Source organism: Scleropages formosus, chromosome 18, assembly GCF_900964775.1.
Source record: "Scleropages formosus chromosome 18, fSclFor1.1, whole genome shotgun sequence".
Lineage (NCBI taxonomy): Eukaryota > Metazoa > Chordata > Actinopteri > Osteoglossiformes > Osteoglossidae > Scleropages > Scleropages formosus.
The window spans coordinates 20,534,686-20,549,956 of NC_041823.1; the positions used below are offsets into that span (position 1 = coordinate 20,534,686).

A 15,271-nucleotide genomic window follows, 5' to 3' on the forward strand; every position below is an offset into this window, starting at 1 on the left:
AAATTCATTTTGCTTTGCTCACCTGATACGCCTTTTTCCGTTCCAGCTGTGTTTTGTTGTGGATTTCTCTATATTTCGTCATAAAGGTGTTTAAAGTTAATTCCGCCCACATGCCTAGTTACGCCCTGTTCATGTCAAAATGTCACCTCTACATACTTTGCTGACTGCATTTCCAGAGTCCACAGCTGAATGGGAAGTACTTACTGACCTTGAGGGAAGCACAGCATGTGACAGACACACAAAGGAGTGTTCTGGCCAGCGCAACAACACACACTTAAACATCTCGATAGGGTCTGGAGTGTTTAAAGACATAGTAGAAGCAGAAGTATATCTGAGTGTGTCTTTTTCACACAAAGGACACATCTGGACATAAGCTGCTGCCTTTGGACTTGAAGGTCACAGGTCTGAATGCCACCTCTAGCTTTAGTACCCTTGAGTAAGATCCTTACTCCCAACTACTCTAGTAAAAATTAACTAGCTATATGAAGGGTTAAATAATTGTAGGTAGCTCAACTTTCTAAATTGTTTTGGAGATAAGCATCATCTAAAGGAATAAACATAATTTAGATGTGTTTATATGTTGTGATTACAGATGCTGTGTTTGGGGCTTTTCACCCCTTCGTTTGCTTCAGTTATTAATTCCACAGATGCTTTTATCCAAAACATTTCCATATCCATGCAAAAATATTATACTCTGAACTGCCAGTAAGTAACTTTATGGTGAGTTTAAATAGAAGAGAAACAACTGAAAAAATAAATGAATGTCCTTCAGGAGAGCATCACACATCACAAATACTGTATTTATTTATAGAGGATCGTTACTACAAAGCATGTGCAGCATAAAAGTATGTGTTTTTATCCATCTTTTAGGGAGAAAGTCACAAGCTGGGAACCTGTGCGAATAATGCATCATCTTACATATTTTATTTCACTGGACAGCAGAGGACATTGCATAGGAGGGGAATTTGAAATATTTATATAGTATATATATATATTTAAAATAAAAAACTTGAACTATATTGCAAGTTCAGGAGTCATTCCACAGTGAATAGACTACTACTGTAACCTCACCTCTCAAGGTGTCTGTGATTTGATAACTTTTGATCCCAGCATGAACGCGATTTCAGTTTTACTCATTGCAATTGTGTGCACTTTACTTTCTTTATATTCCACCTAAACTGTCTCTTAGGTTAACCACTTTGAATATGTGGGCTGCAGTGCATTTGTATTGGTTTTATGGGTCAATGGCCACAACGCTTTGGTTAGGCCCTATACAAAGGGCTCTTTGATGTGGGACTATCAAGTGCTGTTCTATATGGTTTATGAAAACATTTTCAAAACATTTATGAAAACTGATTTTATACCTGTACCGTTATTCTTCCAAATACTAGCTGTTGCTTATCATCTTTCACTTTATCCTGTTAACACTCTAAGGTGCCAGAAGTGGTTAAAGTCCAGCGGACTTTACTGTTGTACCTTCAACAGACAGATATGCACACAGATGATGACATCAGTAAAATTTGCATGAGCACAAACAGGTATTATTTGGCACATTGTGGATAAAAATCTGAATTAATTCATAAAATGATTCTATGCTCTATGATGTTTGGAAGTGGAACTGTGGCACAGAGTGTACCATCTTCCACATAAATGAACACCTGTGCTAGATGCTGTGAACAATCAGAATTCTTCAATAAATTAATTATATTAATTTGAAACTCTGGTGTCTCATGTTTATCTGGCTGCCACTCCACAATATGCCACAATAAACATGTAAAGATTTCCAGTTTTTTTCATCGTCTTCTTGTAATTTGTAAATTAGTTTGAATTTATGTATATCTGAAGGCAGTAACAATGACACATCCACTTTGCATTATCTCGGCATTGTATGAAAATAATAGTAGAAAAATTATTATTGCAAGGGCTTCTTCAAGACATCTTTTGCTCCAGAGATAGATGCATAAACCATGAAACATATGAAACAATAGTTTATCTTGATACTGATTTTCAGTTCAAAGTGCCGTTTTCAACGTCTGAAGTCTCAGATTTTGTTATTTCAGGGTGTAGATTTTGCCTGTTTATAGAGACCACAAAAGAGTTTCTAAACCGCAGTGTTACAAAAGTGAAATAAAAAAGACTTGCCCTAGCTCATTGTGCGAAAACACATTCAGTAGCCTGGACAAATATTTACTGATAAAAAAGGGGGACAACTGAAGGGCTTAATAAAACGAGTGATGTGGGCTGGACCTTCATATTGCCAAAGTAACAGAAAAGATAAAGATTTTGAGTCGTGCACTACAATGGAGAGCACAAGAGCTGCTACCCTTGTCTTAATCCTTTTGACAGTATCGCAAGGTAAAGCTGAATTTTCATTTATTATGCATGGCATCTAATATAGAATAAATTATATAGCAGTTACAATAAGCAACATATTTTTAGTTTGCTACTATAAGTTTGGTTTGCTTAACAGAATATTTGAGTTTATTGGGTTCATTCTTCAAAAAACACTCTTAAAAGCTTGTGTATAAGAGAAATGTTACAGGGTTATTTAAACAATTTGTTTCTGTACCAGTGATGATGGATATATCAAATATGATGTATTTTATTTAACTGCGGATGTTTTTCAACACTGTTGTCATACTTTTTATTCAACACTGGTTATTCTGAACCGTATTACAGGGTTGTGGAGACGTACAAAAAATCTTTACGCATGTACCTACGCTGAATACACATTGACTCACTCACTCATATATATGTGCCAACAGCATAAACATTTATACATCTTATTTATGGGATTATGTATATCTATATTCATGCTACATTAATTTCTGTGTATACGTGAATATACTCTCAATGATCCACTTCCTTTTTGACACGCTGAATTTCCTAAATCCTCTATTTGACATATTTACACGTTTAGCAAAAATACAAATCCAGAGCAGAGCAGTTTAATAGAAACAGTTAAAAATCCCAGTAAAAATTACATAGCTCAAGTATAATCCCCGTCATACCCGACTGAGCTGCCCTTTCTTATGATGATGATTTCAATTTTACGTCCCATTCACAAGCTTTTGTGACTTCAACATGGTGTCATGAGGTCCGGCATATGGTATCCATCTTTGAAGACTGTCATCTGCCCGTTTAATCTTTCTTTACCCCAAAAGCTTTTTCCTACACTAACACTGATTCCATGGAAGTTCTTCATGTTCAATACATACATATTCAGCTGTGTGAAAAGAGTTTTAACATGGTATATTTAAAAGGACAACGGGTAAAAAAACAGGCTAGATTTGATTTTTAATGCATTAAGGAATATGATCGCCAGATCTATCACACTGAAATTAAGAAATCGAAAATCCTATTAATCATGTCTGACATATGCCTTGATACTCACACATTAAGAATATAAAAAGGAAGTGGTTTAGAAAAACATTTTTACTTTTCCTTTTATGGATCACGTGCCACTAATAGTAACCTGGAGGGCATCTTAACCGAATAATTCATTATGGATTGTAATTGCAATAACTTTAGAATTTCTGGAAGTTTATGATGGAATGGGCAATGCATTTTAGTGTATGGTAAATGTCATTAAAACACATATACACGTTCACATACATACAAAAACTTGGGTTCAATAAATTCAACATACACAGGATGAGTATTACCTCCCATGTGCATATTATGATGACTGTACAGAAGGACCCACCATGAAGCTACGGAGAAAAACATCCAGCATTGTCATCATACATCGCCCGCCATGACTCAAGACCAAGCAGTTTAATCTCCTCCCCCAACCACTACATCAACCACAGGGTACCAACATGGGTACAGACACCCCTCACCTTACACAAATAGAGCATTCTTCAACCCCTTACGCAAGTCAAAATTTACATGTCAGATTCCACCTCACCCTCCATTACAGAGCCAAGCCTTCTCATTACCTTTGCATTGTTGCAAACACAGGTATAAAAAAAAATTGCACAACAATTCTCTAGTAAATGTCAGACATTAAATACTGTTATAAGGCATAGGCCTGGTCAATTAAATAAATTTTTAGATTTCTATAAAGCATAAAATAATAAAATAAATTGACTACTACATACGATACTCGTACGGTATTGTACTGTGCGTGCTTACTTTATATATAGTGGTATGCTGGCACACAAGAGGGTGCTGTTGTTGTGTAATTTATCATTTTTCCATCTGTTATTGTACCTTTCTGTTATTATTGTTGTTTTCATGCTAGGTGTTCCTTTCACATGCTCTTTTATACATGCAGCATCCTTCATTATCACATTTACAGTCGATGCGGCTAAACCTTGTTCCTATGTTATAGACAATACTCTTTGTCCACCTTCATAGTTCCTTATTATGTTTAATTTCATCATCAGCAATTGCTGCACGCTTGCAGGGCGGTTCTTGTTTTCCTTCAAGTGCACATTTAGCACCAGGCATTGTGAATAATGAAAAGCGTAAAAAAATGTGCGACAAAAGCACTACACTAAGGAGAGGAGATGTGTTCACAGCTCAAAACATGCTTGAACTGAAGAGATGCAGCTTCCTGCCTTATCTGGATATGTCGACTTGGGCTTAATGTATTTCAGATGTTTTCTGTAAAATAAAAACACTATCCGTAAATAATGTGTATGCCGGGAATTTTTTACATAAATCCGTATTTACGTAAATTGAATTTACGTAAGCAGAGGGCTGTTTGGATTTCACTGATGTTGTCAAGTGGGCACCTCCCTTCGCCAGAGTTTCATTGAATAAGTATTACTTTTTAATGAATCTATCAGATAAATGCAAGCATGAGCTGAAAAATTTGAGCTGTAATTTTCTTTTCAGTTAAAACTGCAATAAATTCTGTTTGCATTACATTGTCTTTTTTTTCTGGAGAACACCACAAGATGTGTTCCACAAAAAAAACATTGCTTTATAGAAGAAAGTTCATGTACTCATTGCTGTTTGTCATTTCTTGCAGGTCTCCATGCTGTGAACCTGAGGCCTTCTATAGATCCAGCCCGGGTGGGGGACAATGTTACTTTGGTGCTGTCTCCTCCCTCCAAAACACATACTGGAGTCTATATCTTCAATGGGATTGCTTTGCTGCAATGGATGGGAAGCAACATAGTAGAGTACTTTAATCATGGTACAATGTCCTTTGACAATAGCACCGGGTCCCTGTCATTGCACTCTGTGACTGTTGCTGAATCTGGAGAGTATCAAATACAGAGCCTTAATCCCCGATTTCTGGCCAGAACCACCCTCACTGTTTTGGGTGAGTCTCAACTTGGCTCTCCTGAAAAACAACACTGATGATGAATCAATTGGAAATTGAGGGCTTTAAGTTTTTTTTTTCTTAAGATATTGATTCACAAATCAAATGTCTTGAAACATCAAGATAACAATTATATTAATAATAATTATATTAATCCCAAAGAAAATACTCGTACATCTGCTTTTATTAGTGCCAAATGCTGGTGTTGAGTGAAAAAGATTTTTTTTATTTTTGTGACTATATGCCTGGCCTGAACTTGGTACATTTCTTTTTTTATGCATATTGCTGTCAGTATCGTTATAAATTGTTCATACCAAAAGCACTTTCCATTTATATGAATAACTCACGCATTTTTTTCCTGCAGAACCAGTCTCTAATGTGTCAGTGAGAGCCAATGCTACTGACCTGGTGGAGTTCAATGATACAGTCAGTGTAAAATGCTTTGCCAGTGGCTCCTCCCTCACTTTCCAGTGGCTCAATGGCTCCTCTCACATCACAGTCAGTGAACGAGTTCATCTGAGTGACAGCAATCAAACTCTGACCATTTCCAACATACTGAGATCAGACAAGGGTCCTTTCTATTGCGTGGTGTCCAATCTAATCAATAATATAACAAGTAAAGTGCTGAATCTTAATATCAGTTGTGAGTATGACCACACACAGTTTGTATCTTATTGCATTTTGAAGTCAAATATATTGATATGAGAGCTATCTTTGGTAAAAGTTCACTCATTTGAACTGACTTGTTATGATTTTGTTTCTTTATTGCCTTCCAGATGGTCCAGATGATGTTAAGCTGATTGTCAAGAATTCAAAGACAGACATTTTTGAGCCTGGTGCAAACCTCATCCTTTTATGCTCAGCTATTTCAAGCCCCCCCGCGCAGTTCCAGTGGGATTTTAATGGGGCGAGACGGGACAAAGTGGGATCGGAACTCAAGCTGGACAATGTACATCACAGTCAGGGTGGCAATTATACTTGCTGGGCCCATAACACCATAACCCTGCGGTACAGGAGTGACACCAAACGCATCACTATAAAAAGTATGTTACTTTGAAAATTAACAAAAAACTGTTGTGTTAACAATTTTTTTTAATCTGGTTTCAAAATAGCTTATTTTATTTATTTACTTGTTTATTCATACATACATGCATAATACATACATACCCGTTTTCTTAAATATACAGTCAATGTTCATATTACATATTAACATATTTTTTGCTTAGAATACCTATGAGCTGAATACACACACACACACACACACATTTTCAGAACCGCTTGTCCCATACGGGGTCACGGGGAACCGGAGCCTACCCGGCAACACAGGGCGTAAGGCCGGAGGGGGAGGGGACATACCCAGGACGGGACGCCAGTCCATCACAAGGAACCCCAAGCGGGACTCGAACCCCAGACCCACCGGAGAGCAGAACTGCGGTCCAACCCACTGCGCCACCGCACCCCCTTCTTGAGCTGAATAGTGAATGAGAATTCATTCAGTATTAGTATATTTCAAGTGTAGCAGTACTCTCTGAAATGATTTTTGAGCATCATACGAAAACATCCATACTGTACTTCACGTGAAGTTAGACCCTCACCTTGAACTACAGCATTTCAGTTAGTACTGAGTTGGGCCCTTTCCATCCATCTTGTGTGTTCTTGTCCCTCCAGATTCTGCCTACGAACAGGCGGCGCTAAGCACGTCGTTCCTTCTTCTCTCCCTGTTCGCCATGGCTGTTGTTTGATTTCCGTGTCGACGGGGGGGGGGGGTCAAGACTCCATGGCAACTGAAAAACAAACAACGGCTTCAATCCTTGTTCTCCTCATAGCCATTAAAATTCTTAATCAGAAAGAAGTGAATTTTACTTTTTGAAAAATTAAGCATTTTGAAATTAATTGATAAACTTTTATGGAGCAACTTGTGTGATGTAAATGTTAATGCTTAATAATTCTGTGTTTACAGTTAAAGAATAATATATAAACCTTTATGCAGCTACTCATGCGATGTATACTGGTTCGTATAGTGGAATGTGACAAATTAACTGTACTTTTAAATCACATCTCTCTATCCAAGTCTCTTCTTCTGATAAAATGCACTACTTACATTTCACTGACACTTTTATCCCCCAAAACATCTTACAATGTTAAGCTACTTACAATTTTTTACACAACTCGATAATTTTACTGGAGTAATTTTTAGGGTAGGTAGCTGTTCAAGGTGGTGACACTCAAACCTGTGACTTTTGAGTCCAAAGGCAACAGCTTGAACCACCACTCCACCAGCTGGCCCCCAGCTGTTTTGTTTGTCTCTGAGATATATGTCGCTTTGAAGAAAAGCATCTGTTAAGTAAATATAATTCACATGTAAAGCATAGAATGCTGAAACATTCTTTCAAAACTAAATTAAACAGATTTTATATAAATTCCTTTAAAATGCATTCAATTGTTTTCTTTTTATACTCTGAAACGAGTAAACAACAAGCAGCTGTTTTTCTAATGATTGCATTATTTTAATTATTGTGTTGTTACAGAGCTACATTATGGAAATAAAAAATAATAATATTTGAAGGTGTGTTTGTGCAGTTTGTGTTTGCAAAAGCCAAAGACTGTTTGACTGGATCGCAAAGTATATAGGAGAACAAATGTCCATAACAACTGCCCATATAAGACTCACAAGTCACATGAAAGACATAATCAATTTTCAAACAATAACGTTAGGAGAATACGTACTATTTTGAAGAAAGCACAGTTACAACATCCAAGGTATGAAATTCATCCAAGCATAATATCCTGTAATACTATACGGTATAGTAGTCCTGTGGCCAGAAAGCTTAAGGTTCAAGCATTAACCATGTTAATACATCTATTGTTGAATTAAACAGGTAGCATTTGAAAGGCACACATTTAAATAATCTAAATTTACGCTCGTAATAATGCAATAGAAACACTTTTGGGTTTTATAATTCCAGAATGATATAAATAACGACTAATTCGGTCGCAACAGTCTAGGACCTATCCTGGAAACACTGGGTGCCAGCCTATGTGGGATATAACCCAGATGAGACACAGTCCATTACAAGTTGTATGTGTTACATTCTGATATAAATAATCAAACTCATGTGTCAACAACATCAGTCACTTTTAACATAATAAAAATTAAAAACTGTATTTTCCTTATGTGAAAGTTTATGAAACCTTCATTTGAAATGTTATTACGCATTTTTTTAATATTGTAATACATGCATCCCCTTTAACTCTGAATTCCAAATACAAACTAAAATGTACAAAATGTAAAAGCCATATTACCTCACTGCCTGTATTCAGTGGTTTTATTACGCAACCAAATGATAAACGAAAGATGTGCTACAAATGATAATATATCAAATAAAAGCTGCATCTTACTGAAAAGCTGTAAAAGCATGACTAGTGAAAAATTATTCTAAATGATTAACTGTTACACAATGCAAAATCCGATTGCGACAAAAAGTGTTTTTCTCAAGAGTGTATCTATAGGTGTGTTCACTGCTTGATTTTATAGGCTGCAGGTGGCAAACAATCGCCACCTGATGTATGCCTTTAAACGTGCTCGTGTTAACGTCAAATGTCAATAATTGTGAAAAGCAGGCATTCTGAGCATTAACTGGGACTCCTGAGTGATTTCCTCACTGTCTTTGAACGCAGCACAGATGCCTATGAACAAACCGTCCCGCGAAATGCCGTTGTGAAACATTACGCGCGACTTTGTGAAACACCTCGTTGTGTGACTTTGTGAAAGATCCAGTCTGATAAAGGTGTGCTGAGATAGGCGTAGGAATACCTAGGAGGGAGGTGGGAGGGGAGACAGCCGTTGATCTTTAAACCACAGAACACCATGCAGGACACACCTGCTGTGTCGCTCAGGATTGTTTAATCACTGGGCACAAGCAAAGGGCTCTAAAGAGCTCAGTTTACCTTCTCGGGCCAATTCAGCAAAGTCACAAGGACAACATAAGAGTCCCGCAGAAGTTTTGTGGAGGCAGTGTGTTATGAGTTTGGGTTTTCTCACTTTGAAGTCATACACAGTGGTGGACAAATATCACTTACAAGCACAATCTCAGTCTCATGCCACTTTTTTTGAAGGAATAGTTATTATGCAACCTCCTTCATATCTGAAATGGAATAAGGGGTATTTGCATCTATCCCAGATTTCCATAAAGTCAGCGCGTATAACAAAGAGACACGGTAACAAAGAACAAGCCACACAGGTGCAGAAGATTACAAGCAAAAAGCGCTGGCATATTTTGAGAGAGACATCTAATATACAGTAAGTGTAGTAAAGTGTGAAATGTTCCTTTTTGTGCGTGTCCTGAGTGGGGCTATGGTCATTCCCAGCTTGAGCACACCTTTGTGTATCTTTCAAAATCAAAGGTGAAAATAGAATAGAAGGAGTGTGTGGCTGGATGTTGTATAGTAGCAATGGGGGTGCTTGTATGTATCTTCTGAGAAATGTTCCATGATTCAAACTGACTAAATATTTGCGAATGGGAATAGTGGATGACGGCATTGTCCGCATTTTACTAGTAGGCAGAACCTCTTTTCATTTACTCATCTATATAATGTGTCGAGACTCAGTTCGTGCTAATAAAATCACTGAAAATGGAGTGTGCGGCGCTGTTTTTTCTGGTCTTTGTGCTACTTAATATCATTCAAGGTAATGTACAATCTGTATTAGCTTGATTTAATGACAACTTAAGAAAAAAGTATTGTAAGAATTCAGCTTTTCTCCATATTTTAGAAAACATTGTGTTTATTTCTGCATTTAGAAAAATAAATCTGAGCCAGACAGATTTTGATTATAATATATATTAAATAAAGTGTTTCCTAAGGTGGTTAGCCAGAGATACCATGTTTCATGCTATTTGTTATGCTTCAGGGCATTATACTTCAAAGGTCTAACACTGAAACCTAAATGATCTTTTCTATATGAAATTATTTTGTACATTGCACTTAAAAAAACCAAAGCAACAAAGACTTTGTTTCCTTCTAAAGAAATGTAAATACTATAAATACGTTAATCTTTTCCTAGCAGCATCATAATAATTCAAAACACACATCGCTGTAAGCTGAAATAAAAGTGCCTGCACTGCTCGTTGCCTGTCAGTAAAAAATTTACGATAAAAAAGTCTTGGATGTAGTTCCACTGTCTGTTTAAAGATGGCATTTGTAAGGACCTGGTGCCTTGACAATGCCTCTTGGCCAGTTCATGCTATTACTGTAATTTTGAGCCAAAAAGCAAAGCACACTGCACCTTCATAGCATGTTTTCAGAACATAAAAAATTAGAGTTGAACAGTTTAACAGCTGTACAACTTTTTCAGCATTAAACTGAAATATCTCTATAATTTACATTTACAATTCATCACTATAACAGCAGCTTTGTTACATGTACATATGTCACTGCATTATTATTTTTGTTAATATTTATACTAATAAATAATACTACTAACATTTAAGAGTATGATCATTGATGCATATTGATAAAATATTCATGAAGTGTTCTTAAAATTTTTTTTTGAAAAACCTAAACAACCTTAGAATGCCGCGGTGATCCGGCTTTCTGCAACAGGAATTAACATATATATGTGTCTAAGCGTATGTTATTGTCGACCCTGTTCTCCTGCAGGTCTCGCTACTGTGGAGGTGAAGCCTTCCATGAACCCCATCTCCGTGGGACAAAATGTGACTTTCAGAGTTTTCCCTGAGATGTCTATTCCGGTGGGTGTCTGGTCTCACGAATCCAGTGTCTTCCTGCTGTGGTATCCAAATAACCCACCGAATGTGATTCCTGACTACTCTCAACGAGTCACCTTTAATAGCTCCAGTGGGACTCTCCTTCTGAAGTTTGTCACTACAGCAGATTCAGGAGTTTATGCCCTTCAGGGATTTGATCCAGCATTCACTGCCAGTACAAATCTGTCAGTTCAAGGTAAGCAGCAACTTCAGATTCTTCCACTATGTCAAAAAGGTTGAATCATTATTGAGTATGTTGCTGAATTAAGCTGTCAGGCACTGTTACTTACTTGCTTATTTCAAATGTTTGACTTTGTGTTAATATATCATTTTCATATTCATATGGAGCCCTTCAACATAGCATCCAAACGTCAGTGTTGTTATATATACATATATGATTATATATTATACATTGTGTGCATACGTTTATATATACACACATAAATTATTGTATACATATATATTTCAATAGATTGCTTGCTAACACTAAATTCTGCAATATGCTTGAAAGAGGGATGCCTCTGTTTCATTAAGAAATGTTTACTGACCTAGAAGTTCTAAGCCTCCAACAAGTTCTCTCAGAATTTTAATTAAGCTTTGGTAAAACAAAGCTGGATAATTTGCACAAGCATCAGAACAATCCTAATATAAAGCAGTGGATTTGAATGAATGTAGAATTAATTCAGCATGTACTGATTGTTAATAACATAAAAGGAACAGCAGCATTAATGAACATCGGATAACCGAGGTTGAAAGCAAAAGCGGTATGTCTGTGCAAAGAGGTTACATTCCCTCGGCTATAATTTTATGGCTATAGTTTCATTGTTGTTTTGCTCATTTTTAGTGCCAGTCTCTAATGTGACAGTAAGAGCCAATGCAACGGGCTTGGTGGAATTAAACGACACAGTCAGTCTGACATGCTCCGCCTCTGGCTCCTCCCTGAATTTTCATTGGTTCAATGGAAGCAATGACATCACAGTCAATGAACGAGTTCAGCTGAGTGATGAAAACCGCACTCTTACCATATCTACGGTTCTGAGGTCTGACAAGGGTCCACTGTACTGCGTGGTATCCAATGGCGTCAGCAATGGGACGAGTCCGCCAATCGTCCTTGACATCAGATGTGAGTACAATCATCAGATATGGCAAAAAACTGCTTTTGTTGCACATTAAATGATAAGTTATCAAAGAGATTTGGAAGGAAAGTTGACTAATTTCTAAGTAAAACTGAATAAATACAGATAAGGAACATTCGCTGTTGCTGTTTTTATTAACCCTATATGAAAACAGTTATTTTAAATAACACTGATCATGTGTGTTTCTACAGATGGCCCAAGTAACATCTCACTGACTGTAAGCCCTCATGTAGCAGCCCACAGGGCTGGATCTGATCTCACTCTGTCCTGTTCCTCTGAGTCAAACCCCCCTGCACTCTATCAGTGGGCCTTCGACGAGACAACGCTACACCAGAAGGGCTCGCAACTTTTACTTGCAAATGTTCACCAAAATCAGACTGGAAATTATACCTGCTGGGCCTACAATAATGTTACACTCAGATATGACACTGCAACGACATGGGCAATCATCATAGGTAAGAAAAATCCATTAAGGTCTGTGGTTAATAAGGAAAAAGGGGGCTTTCGGATGAGGTTACTAAGGAATCGGTTGCAGAATAATATGAATCAACAAATTCCTTGAGATTTTTTGTTTAATAAAAGATAAAAACTTCACACAGAAGCAATTTAGTGGGATGTATTTATCCCTTTATGCAGTGGAATGTCCGCAACTGCTTGTCCCAAGCGGGGTCGCGGCAAGCCGGAGCCTTACCTGGCTACATAGGGCGCAAGGCCAAAAGGGGAGGGAACACACCCTGGACGGGACACCAGTCTGCCGCAAAGCGCCCTCAGCGGGGCTCGAACCCGCCACCCAGCGAGCACAAGCCAAACCCCACAACCTTTATGCTACTTGAGTAATTTTTTTTCAGACCCTGTATCAAAGGTCAAAATTGATGCGACAGGACAACATCCAATAGTGAATGAGAATTTTACACTGAGCTGCGGTGTGTCAGGACCAGTCGATTTTATTCAGTGGCTGAAGGATGGATGGCCATTGTCATTGAACAACACAACAGCCTTGTCAGGGGACAACAGTTCACTTTCCTTCAGTCCAGTGCAACTGACTGACAACGGAAACTATGAGTGTGAGGCCAGCAACGCCGTGAGCAACCAAAGCAGCCCTGCATACAAGCTGTTGGTCAGCTGTGAGTATCGGCACTTTCTTTACCATGAGCCACAACACTGTGCTTTAGTGGGACTGTAGGGTGTTGAGATTTCATTACTGACCCTTGTACGTTACAGTTGGACCAGAGCAGCCAGTCATCACTGGACCAGCCATAGCACAAGCAGGATCAGTGATCACCTTCAACTGCACGGCCTCCTCTCAGCCTCCCAGCCAGTACAGCTGGTTCTTCAATGACACACAGGTTGCACAGGGATCTGTGTTTAAATCCGACACTCTGACCCTGGCCAGCAATGGGACGTACACCTGTGTGGCCTTCAACTCTGTCACTGGGAAGAACAGTTCTGCAGTGAAGGAGCTTGCTGTCACAGGTTCCAGTAACCCTCTCATTAAATTCAGCAATAACACACAATAATTTAGCAGTAATACATCTGAGGAAACCCTATCAGTTGGAGAGCTGCACCCAAAATCGTTTTAGAACTAATCACTGTCACAGGTGAGCTCTCAGAGTTTTTAGTTTTGTGATGCTTGTGTTACATTTAGATTTAAAAGACATTGGCAACACATTCAGCAAGTATAAGTCAAATATTTTGTGCAACACCTATGTTTGACATTTCATCTTTTGACTTAGTTGTTCCTTGTGGCAATAAGGTGTTTGTCATGATGTTCCCCCGGCGCGGTTGCGTCGGACCCAAGTGCGGAGCACAGGAAGCTTGGTCATGGGGCGGTTCGGTAGACATTGTCAAAAAAAACAGGCAAAGGGTAACCGATATGCAAACAGAATCTAAAGGGGCAAATCCAAGAACCGTAATCCAAGAAACAGGTGAGAGATCAGGCAAACCAGTGAGTCGGAGACGAGGAGCAGGGCGAGGATGGAGGATCAAGGATCGCGAGAGATCAATAAGGCTGAACAAGGTTCCGCACCGTGCTGTGTTCCGTATTCCCTTCTTATACCTGTGTTTAATGATTCGTGGCAGGTGTTCCCTGTTGCGCCGCCGCGGGGGGCGTGACAGTGTTGTGGTCCTTTTCACCGCAAATCAAGAAATCTGAATCTGTCAGGGTATCAGTTCTGCAGTAAAATGTTGAGTCAAAGATTGTAAGTTCTGCCTCTTTTAATCCTCTCTTCACAGATGCAATATCCGCAGCGAAAGTGGAGCCGACCCCGTTAAGACCTGTTCGGTCTGTCAACCTAACTCTGACATGTGAAGTCACTGGTTCTGCTACCACTGTTGAATGGCTGAAAGATGGACACCCCCTCCGACCGAATGACACAGTAACGTTCAAAGTGGACAACAGCTCGGTGTACTTCAGTCCCGTCCAGATTTCTGATGAGGGCAACTACCGGTGTATCGCTTCCGACACTTTCCAAAGTACAGCCAGCCCCATTTACCATCTCTTGGTGAACTGTGAGTATATAAATGGAACGTACACGGTGAATGTGCAGTAATGGGAAGAAATGGTAGAGAAAATGTGTCTGTCCATTAACAACAACCGTGTATCCAAACATCTTTTTTGTTAGATGGGCCAGAGACACCTGTCATCACAGGTATCACCACCATAAGAGAAGGGGACACGGTCACACTCACCTGTTCTGCCCCCTCCCAGCCTCCCAGCCAGTACTTCTGGACCTTCAACAATGGCATAAACTTCGTAGGCATGAGCTCCAAGCTGACTATACACTACGCAAATGTCAGTAATGCAGGCTGGTACACCTGTGCGGCACAGAATTGGCTCCTCAATACGACTTCCTCGACCAACATCACCCTAAACGTCACTCGTGAGTGATCCGCAAAGCTTGCGCATCTCGTCCTTCTGAACACCTGTTCCTTTCTATATAGCACAAGGGTGTGTTTTTAGGAAGCTATGCACTATACAGGTGGTCCCCGATTTATGATGGTTCGACTTCACGATGGTGAGCTAGCAATAGACATTCAGTAGAAACCAAACTTCAAATCTTGAATTTAGATTTCTTTTCTGGGCAAGCGATAAG

The 15,271-nt window shown here is 38.9% G+C and overlaps 1 protein-coding gene across 1 annotated transcript; it reads left to right on the top strand.

Moving 5' to 3' along the window:
• Positions 1-5,154: 5,154 nt before the first annotated feature.
• LOC108922193 (carcinoembryonic antigen-related cell adhesion molecule 5-like) lies at positions 5,155-15,066 on the top strand. Its single transcript, XM_029260090.1, has 10 exons — positions 5,155-5,278; positions 5,643-5,894; positions 6,055-6,237; positions 10,937-11,069; positions 12,009-12,166; positions 12,371-12,634; positions 13,028-13,303; positions 13,401-13,658; positions 14,490-14,687; positions 14,801-15,066. Exons 1-10 carry the CDS (start codon positions 5,155-5,157, stop codon positions 15,064-15,066), a joined length of 2,112 nt encoding a protein of 703 aa, XP_029115923.1.
• The last annotated feature ends 205 nt before the right edge of the window (positions 15,067-15,271 follow it).

What these genes read in the sequence shown, in the direction of transcription:
- LOC108922193 (XM_029260090.1), top strand. Translation starts at nt 5,155, where the DNA reads ATGTCCTTTGACAATAGCACCGGGTCCCTGTCATTGCACTCTGTGACT. An exon ending in TCTAATCAATAATATAACAA is followed by an intron (nt 5,895 to 6,054) that starts GTAAAGTGCTGA and finishes ATTGCCTTCCAG; the next exon opens with ATGGTCCAGATGATGTTAAG. An exon ending in ATACAAGCTGTTGGTCAGCT is followed by an intron (nt 13,304 to 13,400) that starts GTGAGTATCGGC and finishes TGTACGTTACAG; the next exon opens with TTGGACCAGAGCAGCCAGTC.